Source organism: Pinus tabuliformis, chromosome 1_1 (assembly GCF_031772625.1).
Source record: "Pinus tabuliformis cultivar Carrire ecotype Pingquan chromosome 1_1, CPIR1, whole genome shotgun sequence".
Lineage (NCBI taxonomy): Eukaryota > Viridiplantae > Streptophyta > Pinopsida > Pinales > Pinaceae > Pinus > Pinus tabuliformis.
The window spans coordinates 614,172,409-614,189,818 of record NC_142297.1 but is presented as its reverse complement, the minus strand read 5'-3'; the positions used below and the strand labels follow the sequence as shown (position 1 = coordinate 614,189,818).

Sequence of the window (17,410 nt, the reverse complement as noted above, 5' to 3'; positions counted from 1 at the left end):
CTTGATTTCTCTTGCTGCAATATTGATCAATAGATTCATGTTCTGATTATTGATCTGCAAGGGTTGCCAAGTGACTTGCAAGGTTTTGCACACTCATCCACATCGACTTAGAGATTTCCACCCTCCTCCTGGACATCGCATACTGCTCTCAAGCTCTGCCACCAAGATCATCCTTTCAAGGCCAATGAAGGACGTTGTGGGCATGAACTTTTGTGCAAGATAGGCCTTCGAGGGGTGGTAGACTTGGAAAAAGGCCTCACACATCCTTCATTCACCTTCATTCACCTTCCTCCACATTTAGGACACCATCCTTTCACTCAAAAAGCTCTCGAACCTAGTCCTGTAGCAAAAAAAGGCTTCCTGTAGCACCCTGTAGCAGTCACGTAGCACCGCCTAAATTCAACCAGATTTACCCAAGGACCTTAACTCTTGCATTTTGAAGTTTAATCATGCCCCCCATCCTTTGATTTCATGATTAGGGAGACAACAAGACCACTCCAACCCTATCCATCCTTAACTGCAACATAAAATAGCAAGTAGATTAGACTTAGTTTATTTGAATTCCATAGTTGTGTTGTAGATTGAATTCCTCCTTCTCAAGCAAGTTGTAATTATATTAATGATTCATGTGAGTAGAACACTGATTTGATTAAGTGTGCAAATAAAGTATCCTAGTTTTTTCTGCAACTAGTATAGTTTGTTCCTTTCATGCAATTATAATTAGTCTCTACATTTAAGGAATGGTATTTTCATTTCTGCAGTTAGAATCATGTTCATTCCTATTAGTTTTTGTAGCATCAAATGTGTTCTAGCTTTGAAATTTTGTGGAGAGACTAAAATGCATGAAATCTCCAAAACCCAGAAATCGTTTCTGGAAATTCTGCCTAGAAATGACTCAATTAGATTATTAAACAATTTTAAAAGTTTCGATCGACTTCAATTTAATCCTAGCCATCGATTAAGATTTAATCTTAGTCATTGGAGTCCTAATAGAGGATTATAAGAAGAGGTCGATGGACACTTGGAGAAGACACTTGAGCAGTTTGATTTCATGAGAAGATCGATTTCCAGAGTAGCATTAGTCAGTTGCGGGAGAGAGAGCCAGTGAGGTCAAAGCAATGAGTGAAGGGCAGAGGTAGTGATCCGGAGGAAATATTTTACAATTCCGGAGAGGTAGTAGCAAGAGAGTTGAATTATCCCAAAGAAGAAGTGCAGTTGCTTCAGCAAGGCAATTTGATTTGCAGGAAGGAAAATCTTTCTCAATTCTAGAGGCCAGGAAGAAGTCCTAGAGGGCTGGAGAGGTGATTTCCTCAACATCCAGAGGTAGAACGACTTCATCAGAGCCCAGTCTGAAGTAAGTTGTTCAGCTTCTACACAAAGCAACGCAGAGGCTAACGTAGAGCTCCAGGAGGCCGAGTTTTCATAAAGAAAGCCGAGGCAGATATTTCTTGTGGGAGAAGGGTAATTCCCTTCAGTATTTTTCTAATATTTTCTTGCTATTCGGATTTTCAGTTGGGCTTCCATAGATGTACTCAGATTTCATTACTGCATAATAAAATAAAACCCTCGCTATTGCATCAGTTTTCCCAAGTTGGGTTTTTTTACACTACAAGAAAAAAGGACATTGGTGATGGTCGAAAAATGTCACCATAACCTCATTGGTGACAGTCAAAAGAGCCTTTGTCACCAAAAATTGAACATCACCAAAGGTGGCGTCGCCAAAAGTATAGGTGTTATGGTGACTTTCAAGGTCCGTCACCAATAATGATTTATAATGACGGATAGTGACCGTCACCATTTCACATGAGCAATGGTGACGGACTTTAGCTTTCGTGACCAAAACACTTAACGTCGCCAAAGGTGGCGTTACCAAAAGTATAGGTGTTGTCGTGACATTCAAAGTCTACCACGAATAATCGGTATAATGACGAATAGTGACTGTCACCATTTCATATGAACAATAATGACTTATTGTGATGGACCTTTCATGGTTGTCACTATTGATGCATATATATGGTGATGTTCATTGACCGTCACCATTTCATATTTTGGTGACGGTCAAACAAGGCTTTGTCAACAAAAATTAAACGTCACCAAACGCTGCATTGCCAAAAGTATAGGTGTTTTGGTGACATCCAAGGTCCATTACGAATAATGATTATAATCACAGATAATGACCGTCACCATTTCATATGAACAATAGCGATTTATGGTGAAGGACATTTTATCGTTGTCACTATTGATACATATATATGGTGGCATTCACTGACCATCACTATTTCATATTTTAGTGAGGGTCGAAAATTGACACCATAAACTCATTGGTGATGGTCAAAAAAGCCTATGTCACAAAAAACCTATCGTCGCCATTCTATATGAATATCAGGGCACGATGGAATCGAACCACCAACCTCCTTCTTGTAAAGCAGATGCTCTTCCATTGAGCTAGCACCCTTTAAAGAATTAGAGTTTAAAAAATTAGACCTTGAAAGTTTATAAATTGTAAATTCTACAACTTTCAATAAATGATAAAACTTCGTAAAAATTCTTGGCAATACTAAGAAAGAAAAACAACATTGAAGTTGCAGGTTCATACTTAATGGTTATAGAGGTTATGAAAAGTGGGTGGAGAGAAAAATAGTTACATACTCAATAAGTTTAGTTGAATACTCAATTAGAATTTAAACTTTGAAGACATTTATAGTATAGAATACTCAATTAGAAGTGAAACTTGAAGACATTTATAGCCTATAAATGACCTATAATTTTCAAACCTAAAATCTACAATTACAATAAAGATTGATTTCTCGCCTTGTGAATCATGTAAATATATTGTGACAACATAACAATCTGCCTCCAAAAAACTTATTTGCATGACAAAAAGTAAAACACAGTGAGTATATATGATGCAAATATGAATAATGAACTATATGCTTGTATTCTACTGGCTATGGGGTCTAAAAAACTAATTGGGAGTGTTTCTCATTATTAATTAATTCAAAATGTCAAAATACAACAATCAATAACAATGATCCTGAAATGCAACCACTAAACATATGTTAAAATTGTAAGCACAAAGTTTGGCTAATATCTGTTACACCAACAAAATATCCAAGAGGCATTCAAACACTTCCAAATCCACACCAAGCACGAGTATCCAAAGATGCAATTGCATGGATACAAGGAAAGCACTCTCTACCTCTCAATGATAACTATGTCCTCCCACAAGTACTTCAACTAGCAAAGGGGTGTGAAGACAAGAACCTCAAAGCAAAAAAAACTACAAAATACAACTAAAATTTGCACCAAAAGGTGCAAGGGCACACCGATAGAAGAGTAGATGAATGTAGAGTGGCAGATAGGTAGCGCTACAGGAAACAAGGGCATGGATGTAGAAACCTATAAATAATATTTTGTATTATATAATATCCTCATTCCTAAAAACCCTTCAAGACCGAACTTAAACTTCACTTCATTTCAGCATGTACAGAAAATTAAATCAAAGATTAATGAGGAGAAAGGATTATTATATTCATAAGACAAATTTCACAGTAGAGTAAAACACAATCATGACAAACCAACTATAAAGCAAAGTTCACATGATAAAACACCTACACTTCACATTCCATAACAAAATTGATAGAGTCGACATTCATAGCATGTGTCCTCAGTGCATGTGCAACGAATTGCATGCAAGCATAATCAAAAGTGGATTTGTGTTACATATTGTGGTGGGAAATCAATTTATTAAAGACAATGTTTCCATATTGTCCTATATGAGGGATTTGTTAACTCTCGTGTGGAAGAACTTGAAGACAAGAATAAGAACTCATAATTGAAAAAGCTCCCACTGGCTCAATCATGTATTTCATTTGGTCACTAATAAGCTAAACTATGCAGTTATGAAAATGTGGTTCTTGGCTAACCCCCGAGGGAAAGCAACAATTCAAGTTCAGACCATTAATGACTTTACATGGATGAATTCTAGTTATAGCCCAGTTTTGAGACAACTTGGCTCTGCATCTATAAAGGATTTTTATTTGAGTCGCATCATATGAATGTAGACTCTAATTTGAAGTATCGGAATCTAGAGTATCTATCTATCTTTAACCATCTTCACTTCTACCTCCCTGAGATCTTTCCAGAGCTCAATAAAGTTCTCTTCTTGGATGATGATATTGTGGTGCAAAGGGATTTGACAGAACTTTGGTATATCGATATGCAAGGGCAAGTAAATGGTGCAGTGGAAACATGTGGAGAAAGCTTTCATAGGTTTGACAAATATCTCAATTTTTCCCATGAACTCATTGCAAATAACTTTGATCCAAATGCTTGTGGATGGGCATATTAAGCATGTAGAGAGTGGCAACTTATGTGAAACTCAAGTGAATATTGTGGGATAATGTAATGTTATAATCCCAGTGTATGTGCTTAATGGTTGTCATGATGTGAAACAAATTGTTCCATCAAATGCAAAAAGTGGACATGGACGCTGACCAACTGACTTTTGCATGTGTTCTCAGTGCATGCGTTGACTTACAATCACTCCATCACGACATAGAATTGCATGCTAGCATAATCAGAAGTGGATTTGTGTTACATATCATGGTAGGAAATGTGTTTATTAAAACGTTTACCTGGATTAGTTATCTAAATCACTCTGTTGTGATTATATTTACAACTTGATGGTGATACATAAGAATGGGTTGTAAATTCCTCGGTGGCAGGAAAAAGTTCTGGTAATTAAAGCAATAGAAAACATTCATTGCCTAGCGCCTGCCATAATATGAAATGTAATTTCACTCTCCTCAACAACAAACAAAAATGTAGTTTGTTTGAGGTATTTGAAAGCCTGACAAAGGTACTTAAATTAATAGTACCCTCTGCTACATTTGGATTTTATAGCTTGGGCAAACAGGATTTTAATTCAATAGTCGCACACATTTAACAAAAAAGTTGTGGAAGGTGTCTTCAATACTTTTCATAGAATCTTGGAAAGCAAGCTCTCCATGTGCACAAGCTAAGTTAAAGAAGGGTTCTGGCATCTGTAAGGTTAGGGTTGAGGAGATAAATCTATATCCAATCTGCACAATTCTTCTGCTTGGATGGAAAAGTTTGGAAACAAAATTCTCAACCATTGGCAAACCTAAGACTATTTCCTTTAATCTGATAAAGGCAAAATCTGAAATGCATAACTTAAGTTCCTCAAAACACATAGAATATGCATTTATTTTCTAGAAGTTAAAGGTTTCTTACTTGCTACTGTGTCATTGCTCGTATTCTAGCTTTTTTCTCCTTTGCTCCACTTGCATAACTTCAAACTCCTCTCTACTCAAAACTGGAGCAAAGTTCTAATTACCCTTACCATAATCCATATATTCTCTGCAATTTGCAAATTTTCTAAGTTAGTACAAAATTGCAATGACTCCACAAAGTTAACAGTAACACTTTGACTTAGAATCATAAATATTCAGCAAACAAACTCATCATAAAATTTGGCTTCGAAAATCAATTTAGGAATGTGCCTTTTATTCTTGGTTTGGGCATCTGTAGGTTTCTATTTTACAGGTCAAACTTGACTAAATCTTGCACAACTCAAATTATGGCCAAGTCTTCCAAGACTGCCTAATACTGCTAAACTCGCTGAGTTAAGATGAGCTTGACCAATTCGACAATGTCTTCAAACTGACCAAGGTATGGTGAGTTTGACCAGGTCTCCTGATCATTACACTTGACTCAACCAGTCAAACTGAGGAATACTCAGACGACTTGCCAAGTCTCACAATTATGATCCTACATTGAAAAATCTCATTTGGTACATGGTTCCATATATCAATAAACAAAACATCTTATCTTTGAGCAGGAGGGGCAAAACCTGGCATATATCCCTGTGTTCCATACATATCCATTGGCATAATTTGTCCATTAAATGGCATGTCAAAAGGACTTGGTCCATAACCCATGTATGGGATACCACCATTACCAGCCATGTAAGCATCTGATGCACCCGACTAACAAGCATTATATGCAGTAGGTGCAGCATACGACATCATACACTTTCCAGCTCCAAAATCCTGTGATGCTTTCCACTGCATCTCATTGGCTGTAACAATGATAAAGCACCCAACATGCATCATTTCCAAATATATTCATTTGCTTGTAATTAACAAAGGAAATTATAGTGAGAATGGAGAATACAAAGGTAAGAAAAATCCAATTACACTTTCCAAAACATCAGTTTCCCAAGCGAAAAGTAATATAAATATGAATTACTAGTAGAAACTTGTCAAGCTCACTTCTTCTTCTTTCTGCTGAAAACAAGCAAAGAAATAGGAGATTTCAGCACTAGGAAATAGGAAGAAAATTACACAAGGGAAAAGGAGCTAGATCAGGTGTGTTTGCAGGGAAGGTCATGCTTAAGTGTTAGCAGTGAGAACAAGCTCGTTCTCCAGTGAAGTAATTTTTCCTTGTAAAGAGATCAATTGCTCAAATTTCTGTTAATAAAATTCTACAACAAAGCAGAGGGTTATCCCAGTTGGGTTCCCCAGAAAATACTGTGTTATTGTGTGTGACTCGTTCTATATCTATTTCTATTTCGCTACTTATTTAGTAGATAAATTTTGTGTCTTGGTGACTAGAAGTTGTATCAGATTGTTCATCATAGTAGTTGCAGAATTTTCAAGGAAATTCTACATAGTGTTGCGTGATTATGTTCACTATTGGAGTTTTATGAACTCAAAACAAGTGTTAGAATGGGATGTACACCAATTATTTGAAACTGTGCCCAAAGGCTAAAATAACAAAATTTCAGCAACCATATGGTACAATGCAGTTGGACTGTTTATTATTGGTTTTCGTTCCATTGGAAATGTAAGCTCCCAAAAAGGAAGGATTTGATTATAGATTTAGATGAATAGATACCTTTCAATTGAGGATATGTCTTTGCAATCACTTAGCTATGACGTAACTTCTCTGCAATAATAGACCTAGATTATTTTATTCCCTCAAATTTTTTCTCCAATTTCACGACTCTGTCCCTATATCTTTTGATGTATGTTGTGTTTTATAGTTTATTTATAATGACAGAATAAATGAAATTATTTGGTAGATTTCCCTTTCTATGGCTTGTTTTGGATAAATGACAACGTCATGTTTCTTCCTTTCACAATGTATGCTCCACAATTGGGATCTAAATCCCTAGTTTATTATGAGCTAACAAGTGCATCTCCACCCAACTCCATTACAATAGATTAATTTGGTATTGAAGAAATCATTCTCCTAGAAAAGCATGCTTCCTATTTCAAGAGAGAACCATGTAAAAGTTGGATGGTGAATACCAGAAGTTAGTGTTATGTAAGTTGTAAGTCTTTTTATGACGGAATAAAAAGTTCCATAAGTTGATGTTATAAACTAAAGAAGCTATTGTGTAGGCAATGATCATGTGGTTCTTGAAGACGAAGAGTTGGATCCCTTACAACAAAATGTTGAATGTAGAACAAGAGCTTTGTCCCTTCATAGGGATTTGTAGCAATAGATGTCACCTCTCCAGTAGATACCAATATTTTGAGTTTGTTGGTCTAGACTCCAACCAGATCCTTTGAGTATTTCTACATCCCTCGTTGGATGCCTATTATATATAGATATTGGGCGAGAGAGAGAGAGAGACTTCAGCTTACTAGAGAAAACATGCAGCTCTTGAAAGCTCCAGCAACATTGGAGTTGCAGGCTATCCTGAAGGTACATTTACATGTCAAAAGGTGGTGTTTCTATAATTGGTACACACATCATTCATTGTAGATAGATCATAAACATCTATTTGGACAAGCTGTTGGGTCCCTATAATACTAGTGATTACCCCATTACTATTGTAGTTATACCCCTTATTTATATTTTTGTGCCCCTATTACCCCCATATTGTTATTTCTGTGCCCCATAGAATCCCTCTATTGTTATTTTTGTGGCTTTATATTATTATTGTTAGGTCGGCTAGATTATATTGTGATTCCTTAGACTCCTATATATAGAAAGGAGGTTTTGTCATTTGTATCATCCAAGAATTGTTCATTTATGTAATGTAAAGGAGGTTGCCCCTCGAAGAGGCTAAATTATAAGGCGTTGATCTATCTTTTCTATCTTTTCTTGAGCTGGTTTCATAACATTTGGTATCAGAGCTTTGGATTCTAGGGTTTCGCTGCTCCAAACAGGTCATCGTGGCATTTTCGCTATAACTTTTTTTCTGTGACGTTTCAGAAGTCGAAAAAAAAACCCATTTGAGAAGAAATCGCACTGAACCTTGGATCCGAATTTCAGAGCTTGTCGCGCAATATTTGCAGAGATATGATCTGAGGAAGTTGGTCTTTTTGCAGACTCCTGAATTACATTCAAAACAGGTGACCTGGGGAAAATCGTCATAACTTTCTCTCTGGGGATCGGATTGAAATTTCGTAAGAAGGTACAGAAAGAGGACGGACTGTAGTTTCTTGTGTGTGTGTTTCAGATTCAAAGGTTGAAACAGTGACTCGTGGCACGTCGTACAATTTCGCTCTGTTGAACCAGTCTAAAAGCAAGTCACTGTGGGAGATTTCACATAACTCTTCCTTGGAGAATCCAATTTGGCTCAGACTTGTGGCATTGGAAAAAGGACGCAGAAGGCTACTACAGGTAGCAATTTCAGAACTGGATGATCCGAAATTACAGAGATACATCAGATTCAATATCAGGCTTCTATAAAGTGAAAAAAGGTGTGTAGTTTTTTTTTAAATTTTTGTGTAAGCTTGGTTTAACGGAATTCAAAGGGCATAGTAAAGCATTATTATCGGTAACTGATGCCCCGAGGAAAGAAAATACAAACACCTAGTAAGGAACCTGAAAGATCTAGCATGACTCATGAAGAAGAGGAAGAAATGCTACATGATATATCAAAATTACAAGAACAAGTGCAACAAATGTCACGCTCACAAAAGCTAACAGAAGCTAAGATAAGTAGCGTGGAATCTAAGGTAAATGGTGTGGAATCTAAGATAAAGGGCATGGAAGCTAAGATGGATGATTTGAAGATAGATTTGAAGACAGACATGGAAGAATTGAAGAAGTTGCTACAAGAAAGGGTCACTAATAGTGAAAAGGTAGTAAAGGAAACTCATGATGAGAACAAAAGAAATGTTAATCATGATTCCATAGACGCTAATGTTGGATCGAAGAATCACCATATTCCAAAAATCGATATGAGGAAGTTTGATGGCAAGGATCCCGCCACATGGATATTACAAATGGAGCAATTCTTCGATCTCAATAATGTGAAAAACGCACAAAAGGTACGTATGGCAACTGTATATTTGGAACCAAATCAGTTTGTATGGTATCAATGGCTTTGCTCTCGTAAACAATTTATCACTTGGGCAATTTTTACGGAAGAATTGATAGCACATTATGAAGATACAAAAAGCAACATTTTTTTTATCCAATTGATAAGTCTCAAACAAAAGGGTTCAGTAATGGAGCACAATGAGGAGTTCCAAAAATTGAACATAAGGGTAAAAGATATTCCAGAGGAGCATAGGATTGATGTGTTCATAGGGTCTTTAAAGGATAATATCCAACATGATGTTCGCCTTTGGAAACCTGATTCATTAGAGAAGGCATTCAGGTTAGCAAGAAAAATGGAAAGCAAAATTATGGCAACCAGGAAGCATACCACGTGTTGTTGCCCCTAGTCTTCCACAACCTATAAGGTTGACACCACAACAATTGGAAGAAAAAAGAGCAAAAGGGCTTTGTTACAGTTGTGATAGCAAATACACTAAAGGTCATAAGTGTGCTGAGAAGAAATTATTCTACATAGAATGTGAAGAGGAAGAAGAAAAGGAGCAAGAAAGGTCAAAAGAAGAAGATATACTCTAGGAACAAAGCCTAGATGAAGAACAAATAAATCCGACCATATCTTGTAATGCATTGGCGGGAATTACCACTCCTCAAACCATCAAGATAGAAGGACAAATCAAGAAGAAAAAGTTAATAGTGTTGATTGATTCAGGAAGCACCCACAATTTTATTCATTGTAGGGTAGCAAAAGAATTGAATTGCTTCCTATATCCAGCACCAGAGTGTCAAGTGATGATTGCAAATGGAGGAACAATAAATCGCTCTGGAAAGTGCCATAATATCAAGCTATCCATGGGAGAATATGTATTGACTAGCCCAATGCTTTCCATTCCAATGGGAGGTGATGATGTTGTACTAGGATTCCAATGGCTACAATCCTTGGGTACAATAGCTTTTAATTTTCAAGAACTTTTCATCAAATTTTCTATGGAAGCAAAGGAAATTGAATTAAGGGGTATTGCAGGGAAACCAGGAAAGATAATCAGCTCTAATAGCATGACAAAGCTTCTAAAAAAGGAGCAAAGAGGTGTAATTGCACAATTATGTTCGCTAGATGTTTCCACATTGGAATCATCTATTTCTCCAGATCTCCAAAAAGTCCTAGACAATCATTCCAAGGTATTTGAGACTCCAAAAGGTCTCCCACCTATGCGTGATCATGATCATGCTATTCATCTGATTCCAGGAAGTGTTCCTCCAAACATCAGGCCGTACAGATATCCCTATGTCCAAAAAAGTGAAATTGAACGTATGGTTGCAGAAATGCTAGAGGCTGGTATAATTCAACCGAGTCAAAGTTCTTTCTCAGCTCCAGTAGTATTGGTGCACAAGAAGGATGGATCATGGCGCATGTGTCCGGATTATAGGGAGCTCAACAAGCTCACTATTAAAGATAAGTTCCCCATTCCTGTTATTGATGAATTACTGGATGAATTGCATGGATCAATTTACTTCACCAAGTTGGATCTTTGTTCGGGATATCATCAAATCAGAATGAAGATTGAAGACATTCCGAAAACGGCATTTAGAACTCATGAGGGTCATTATGAATTTTTGGTCATGCCTTTTGGCCTTACCAATGCACCTTCAACATTTCAAGGTTTGATGAATTCAATTTTCAAACCATTCCTTAGAAAATTTGTGTTAGTATTTTTTGATGATATACTAATCTACAGCAAGTCTTGGAAGGATCATGTTGAACATGTTGACAGGGTGCTACAACTATTGGAGGAGAAACAATTATATGCAAAAAGATCCAAATGTTTCTTTGGAGTCCAGGAGGTGGAATATTTGGGTCATATTGTATCTCATGAAGGAGTTAAGGTAGACCCTAGCAAAATTAAAGCCATTAAGGAATGGAAAATCCCCACATCCATAAAGCATCTGCGAGGATTTCTTGGGTTGACAGGGTATTATCGCAAGTTTGTTAAGAATTATGGGAGAATAGCAGCACCTCTAAAAACATTATTGAAGAAAGATTCATTTTCATGGACTCCAGAAGCAACAAAGGCCTTTGAACATCTTAAAGAGGCAATGTGCCAAGCACCGGTCTTAGCTACACCGGACTTCACAAAAACCTTTATTGTGGAATGTGATGCTTCAAGAAATGGAATTGGTGTTGTTCTAATGCAAGATGAAAGACCCATTGCTTTTGAAAGTCGTCCAATCAAGGGAAAGTTTTTAAGCAAAGCTATTTATGAGAAGGAAATGTTGGCAATACTCCATGCACTTAAGAAATGGCGACCCTACCTAATGGGAAGACACTTCAAGGTAAAAACGGATCATGATAGCCTTAAATACTTTTTAGAACAAAGATTATCCTCTGAAGAGCAACAAAAGTGGGTCACAAAGATGTTGGGTTATGACTTTGAAATCATCTACAAAAAAGGGAAGCAAAATGTGGTGGCAGATGCACTCTCAAGAAAGGATGAGGATGTGGAAGCATTGTTGTGTGCCATTTCTATTATCCAACCAAATTGGATAAACGAAGCAAGGGAGGAATGGAAGAATGACGAAGAAGTGTGGGCATTTATTCAAAAGCTACAACAAGATTCCAGTACTTCTGATACATTTCACTGGAAAAATGATTCGTTATGGTACAAAGATCGCTTATACCTCTGTAAGAATTCCCAACTAAAACAAAAGATTCTTATGGAATTGCACACTTCTCCCTTAGGAGGGCACTCAGGATTTTTAAAAACTTACCACAAGGTTAAGAAGGAATTTTTTTGGGATGGCCTTAAATCAGATATTCAAAAGTTTGTGGCGGAATGTTTGGTTTGCCAACAAAATAAAGTTGAAACAATTAAGACACCAGGTCTATTACAACCTTTATCCATTCCAAGCCAACGTTGGGAGGAGGTTTCAATGGATTTTATCACAGGTTTACCCAAGTCTGATGGAAAGAGTGTCATCATGGTGGTAGTTGACAGACTTACCAAGTATGCACACTTTTGTGCATTATCACATCCATTTAAAGCCAACACAGTTTCTACTGCATTTATGGAAACAGTTCAAAAGCTACATGGAAACCCAAAGATTATTGTAAGTGACAGAAATCCCATTTTCACTGGAAATTTTTGGACAGAATTATTTTCTTGTCTTGGTACTCAGTTAGCTCATAGCTCATCTTATCATCCTCAATCTGATGGGCAAACTGAGATAGTAAACAAATGCTTGGAAGGATATCTTCGTTGTTTTGTATCTGATAAACAGACACAATGGGTCAAATGGTTGCCTCTGGCTGAATGGTGGTATAACACTTCCTTCCATACAGCAACAAAAATGACCCCATTTATGGCACTTTATGGGTATCAACCACCATCCATCACATCATATTTAAGAGAAAATTCTAAGGTTCAGGCAGTGGAACATCACATCGAACATCAACAACAAGTCCTCCAACTCTTAAAGGATAACCTCATGTTGGCACAAAATAGAATGAAACAACAGGCAGATCAACATCGCAGTGAAAGAAGTTTTGATGTAGGTGATTGGGTATTCCTACGGCTACAACCATATAAGCAAATGTCCCTAAAGCAAGCTAAGAAGGATAATAAATTATCACCAAAGTATTATGGTCCGTACAAGGTGTTGCAAAAGATTGGTAATATGGCATACAAATTGGAGCTTCCTGCAGCTTCTCGATTGCACCCAGTTTTCCATGTTTCATGTAAAAATAAGGTTATAGGTGACAAGCTCCCAATTCAAACGATATTGCCAGAACTTGACGAGGAAGGAAAAATTATATTGGAAATGGAAGCAGTCACAAAAACAAGAACTCGACAGCTACGAAATCGATCAATTTCAAAGTATCTTATCAAGTGGAAGAACTTATCCGCTGAAGATTCCACATGGGAGGATGAGAATTTTATGCAGAAGTATCCAGAACTACTCAAGCGTTGAGGACAACACTTTTTTGAAGGAGAGGGGCATGTTGGGTCCCTATAATACTAGTGATTACCCCATTACTATTGTAGTTATACCCCTTATTTATATTGTTGTGCCCCTATTACCCCCATATTGTTATTTTTGTGCCCCATAGAATCCCTCTATTGTTATTTTTGTGGCTTTATATTATTATTGTTAGGTCGGCTGGATTATATTGTGACTCCTTAGACTCCTATATATAGAAATGAGGTTTTGTCATTTGTATCATCCAAGAATTGTTCATTTATGTAATGTAAAGGAGGTTGCCCCCTCGAAGAGGCTGAATTCTAAGGCGTTGATCTATCTTTTCTTGAGCTGGTTTCATAACACAAGCTTCCTTAGCTGGTTTCATAACACAAGCTTCCTTAGTGTTATTTCTTTTTGAGATAGTTCTAAACTCTTAATGACAATAAAAATAGCCAATAAGGGCATATAAGATGATAGATAATGAGTTTATCCATATTACATGGACCATCTTGTAGGAACCTTTTGGAACATCTTCTGGGAGGCATGATTTTTTGAAAAAACAAAGTATGAGAGCATCAGGTTCTGATAATTGTGAATTATTAAAAACCCACCCATAAAAATTTAAATGAGCGATTTGAAGGACAAAAAATTTGAAAGGCATTAACAATTTCTCTATATTTTAGTAAACCCAAAGGTTATTATATAGCCTAACACGTTTTGGTCCATTTTTTGAGCAGCAAGGACATGTATACTTGCCCATAAGATATGCCAACAAGTCATAAGGATCCTAAATCAATCATGCCCAACTGGTCTGAGCTAGGCACTTGAAGGGCTTGAAGGGCAGTCAATGCTACTGCTGTGACTGATCCGCAAATAAAGGTACAGATGTTTCAGGTCCCACTTCATTTTGGATCCGTTATTCCACAATTCCAAATGTATAGTTAGCACATGGAAGACCATCAATATGTATTAACAATAGCATCCCCAATCCAGATCTGCATAAGATCTCAACTGGGTCTATATTTTGATACCTAAAAACGAAACCCACCAGTGTTTACTGCAGAAACATCTTGAAGAATTTTTCAACAATGCCTCTCATTGATGGGACCATTGAGCTCGATGCCTTACATTGATCAATTTATTCATTGGAAAAATGAATCAGGGATGAAAAACAACATTGGATATAATGAAAAAGAGGGCCATCATCTATTTCCCTAGAGGATTTTTTAAAGCTCAAACACAGAGCAACGCTTCAACTCTCTAACTGCATCGGAGATCTTGAGAGAAACCATCAAAACCCTTTACATCAATTCCTCGGTCTTCTTGGTAATTGTAGCACTACTCATCTTCTCTGTATCAAAAATCCTTCACTCTGACGCCTTTCAGATCAATATGTGGTTGCAAAATTGTCTCTTAGGTTTAGATTAGTAGAAGAGGCATCTAGGTTGCCTAAGAGAGATTTCACTAAACATTTGTGCAGGAAAATATCTAAAAGTGTTCTTTCATTCACATTCTAGAAAGTATCTTAAAAGTACTTTTTGGCAAACAATAGGCTCTTACGCAAATGCACGAATGTGTTTAATGATTTAAACTATTCTTCAAGGCCAAAGTAGCCCTTATGCGATTTAGTATATAAAATCCTACAAATATAAACTCAAATAATAAATGTCTACCCTAGAAGCAACAGAGTTTTACAATAAAACAGAGTTCACTAATTGAACATTCCACTTGACATTATAAACTTCAGTTTGTTACTCTAGAGTCTAGATACACACTCCTATTGTCATAGTTGTAACTGACGATACAGAGAAGGCTTTGCTCGATCAGCTAAATTGCTTTATGAAATTTAGAACCATGACTTAGATAAGCTTTTTCCTCCCTCCGGATTGCTCTGGAATACCTAATAACCAACCTTCTAACAACCTGACAACCTTTTGATGCATTGTAGCTTGAAAATGAAAATAGAGAAACATCCACTAAATATAATTTAATCTTACCAGTGTTGCTGCTGGAGTAAAGAGTGCAGGCCAAGCTTATCAGTGATTTCAGCAGCAGTCATCGCATTTGGGAGATCTTGCTTGTTTGCAAACACAAGCAGGACTGCATCTCGTAACTCGTCCTGCAAAGGATATACGGGCTCCAAATGATGAAACGATTTGATATAAGTCTATAAATGTAACTACAAACAAAACAAGGGCAAAGTGTGTATCAAAAAACAAAAGTGTAATTTCTCTTGATAGGTTATTCAGAATTACATTCACCAACCAATAAAGGAGAATCATTAATACTGACTGAATAAATAGAAGAAAACTAAATTTATTGAGTATAATACCAATACATACGATTCTAATAGCTTCAGAGTATCTTAGCAAGATTGAAAGAACAATGGAGCTCCATTGACAAACTTCAGGTTGTGCTTGTGCATTCTACCATAAAGTTACTTGCTATATAGTATATAGTATAAAATTTAAATGCATTTCCCTGGTTATTGGAGTACCTCACTCCCACGTTCACAGTGCTACAAATTAATCACAATATCAAGCAGCTACTACACCATAATTTGATATGTTAATGTCATCAGGTTGATGCTGTCAAAGGAAATAAATAGTGGACGAATATACTCAATCATGTTAGCATTTGGCACTGTAGCCAAATCATAAAGTCAACATTTCAATAAGAGGCAAAGCATGCGGAGTGAAGTTCATGCCTTCCAGCCTTGTACTCCCTGAATAGAAACCCAAAACCTATTTCATATCTCTATATATGGCAATACGCTAATAGAAAGAAATTCTAGCATCAAGCATGTAGAAGGCCATCCAGGTCAATATAAAGTGCATATTAAGCCATAGGGAAGGGCAAATTTAGAATTCAGCAGACACTTTTCGTAGTTGTCCCAACCAGCTGGTTCAGACCATTTTAGTCCTTTTCCAATCCAGTTGAGACAGTGAACTGGTTTGGGACCAATTCTTAACTGAACTGGCCGGTTTACCAAGAACCCCAAAAGTTAAAAGGCACTTGATTCAATTTCTGGTCAGGTAGACCCAATTAAAGACTCGTGAATAAATTAACAGCATTGCAAGAGGGAAAAGAGAACTGACCGATGCATGCAACCTCCTCTACTTCAGGATTCTTTGAAAAAACCTCCTTACCAGCCCACCAGATGATGGGAGTACAGAGAATGGGTTTGAGGCTGATTGTATTTAACGGACTTGTTTCATTATTTCCTCAACCATGATAGCTGCTAGATCAACAGCTTTTATGCGCTCCGCTGTGTCTTTCAGATGCATGGATAAATAATTAAGAATCAGCAGATATCTAACAGCATTATCATTTTGAATTTTTAGCCAAATAAAGGTAAGTCAAAGTGCACCAAAAATTGTCAAAGTAAAAACACTTCACAAGGTAGTGACAACATATTGCACAATTACCAAGCTACAATAAGCACAAAGATATGCAATCTTTAAAAATACAGGCATTGGAATTCAACATGTAGTGACAAGGTACAAGAGGTGACATTGTCTGAAGAAATACAGAAAAAAGTGTGACCCAATTTATAATATGAAATGGTGAAGAAAAAATACACCAACGCATGCATCCAAGTTCTATGAAAGAAACTAATAACAATCACAAGTCAAATTTGCACATGGTGCTAATTGGAATTCTACAGAAAACATATAAAATTTATAACTGGGTACATTATGGACTAAATTCATAGCTTCTTGCAATTGATACATTTTGGAGCAGGTGTACCCCAACTGAAGCATCAGACATATATGATTAGTTACTTACCTTCGAAAGTTAAGCTTTACAAGTTCCTTGTATGGTTGGGGGATGATTTTGTATGCCACTGTTAAAACTAATGTTCAATTATGAACACTTATAGGGTTGGAAAAGGTTGTTCATGTTTTCCAGGTTCTCTATCAGCAGGGATTTTATATTTTTCTTTCAATGGATGTAATCTTGTTTTACATGAACTGAGGAACAACCATTTTTCCTGAATTGATTAGGACATCAATGGGAGAGTCATGGCACTTACATGAGCTCCAATAGACATGAACTTTGAAGACAAAAAGGCTCTACATTTATATTTGTTTTTGGTGTTGTAGTGTTAGTATAAGCATTGTAGGGATTA

At 36.7% G+C, this 17,410-nt stretch overlaps 1 protein-coding gene across 5 annotated transcripts in view; it reads right to left on the bottom strand.

Moving 5' to 3' along the window:
• Nucleotides 1–5,639: 5,639 nt before the first annotated feature.
• Nucleotides 5,640–17,410, bottom strand: part of LOC149214779 (uncharacterized) — a 128,104-nt gene continuing 116,333 nt past the window's right edge. For all 5 annotated transcript variants that reach the window (XR_016250419.1, XR_016250422.1, XR_016250420.1 and 2 more), the window contains 2 exons: nucleotides 15,276–15,397; nucleotides 5,640–6,103 (listed from right to left, as the gene is read on the bottom strand). Coding sequence is in view for 1 of the 5 variants with exons in the window: in XM_089390966.1 (XP_089247092.1) it covers nucleotides 6,097–6,103; nucleotides 15,276–15,397 (129 nt within the window). In the remaining 4 variants the exon portion in view is untranslated. The remainder of the gene's footprint in view (nucleotides 6,104–15,275; nucleotides 15,398–17,410) is intronic.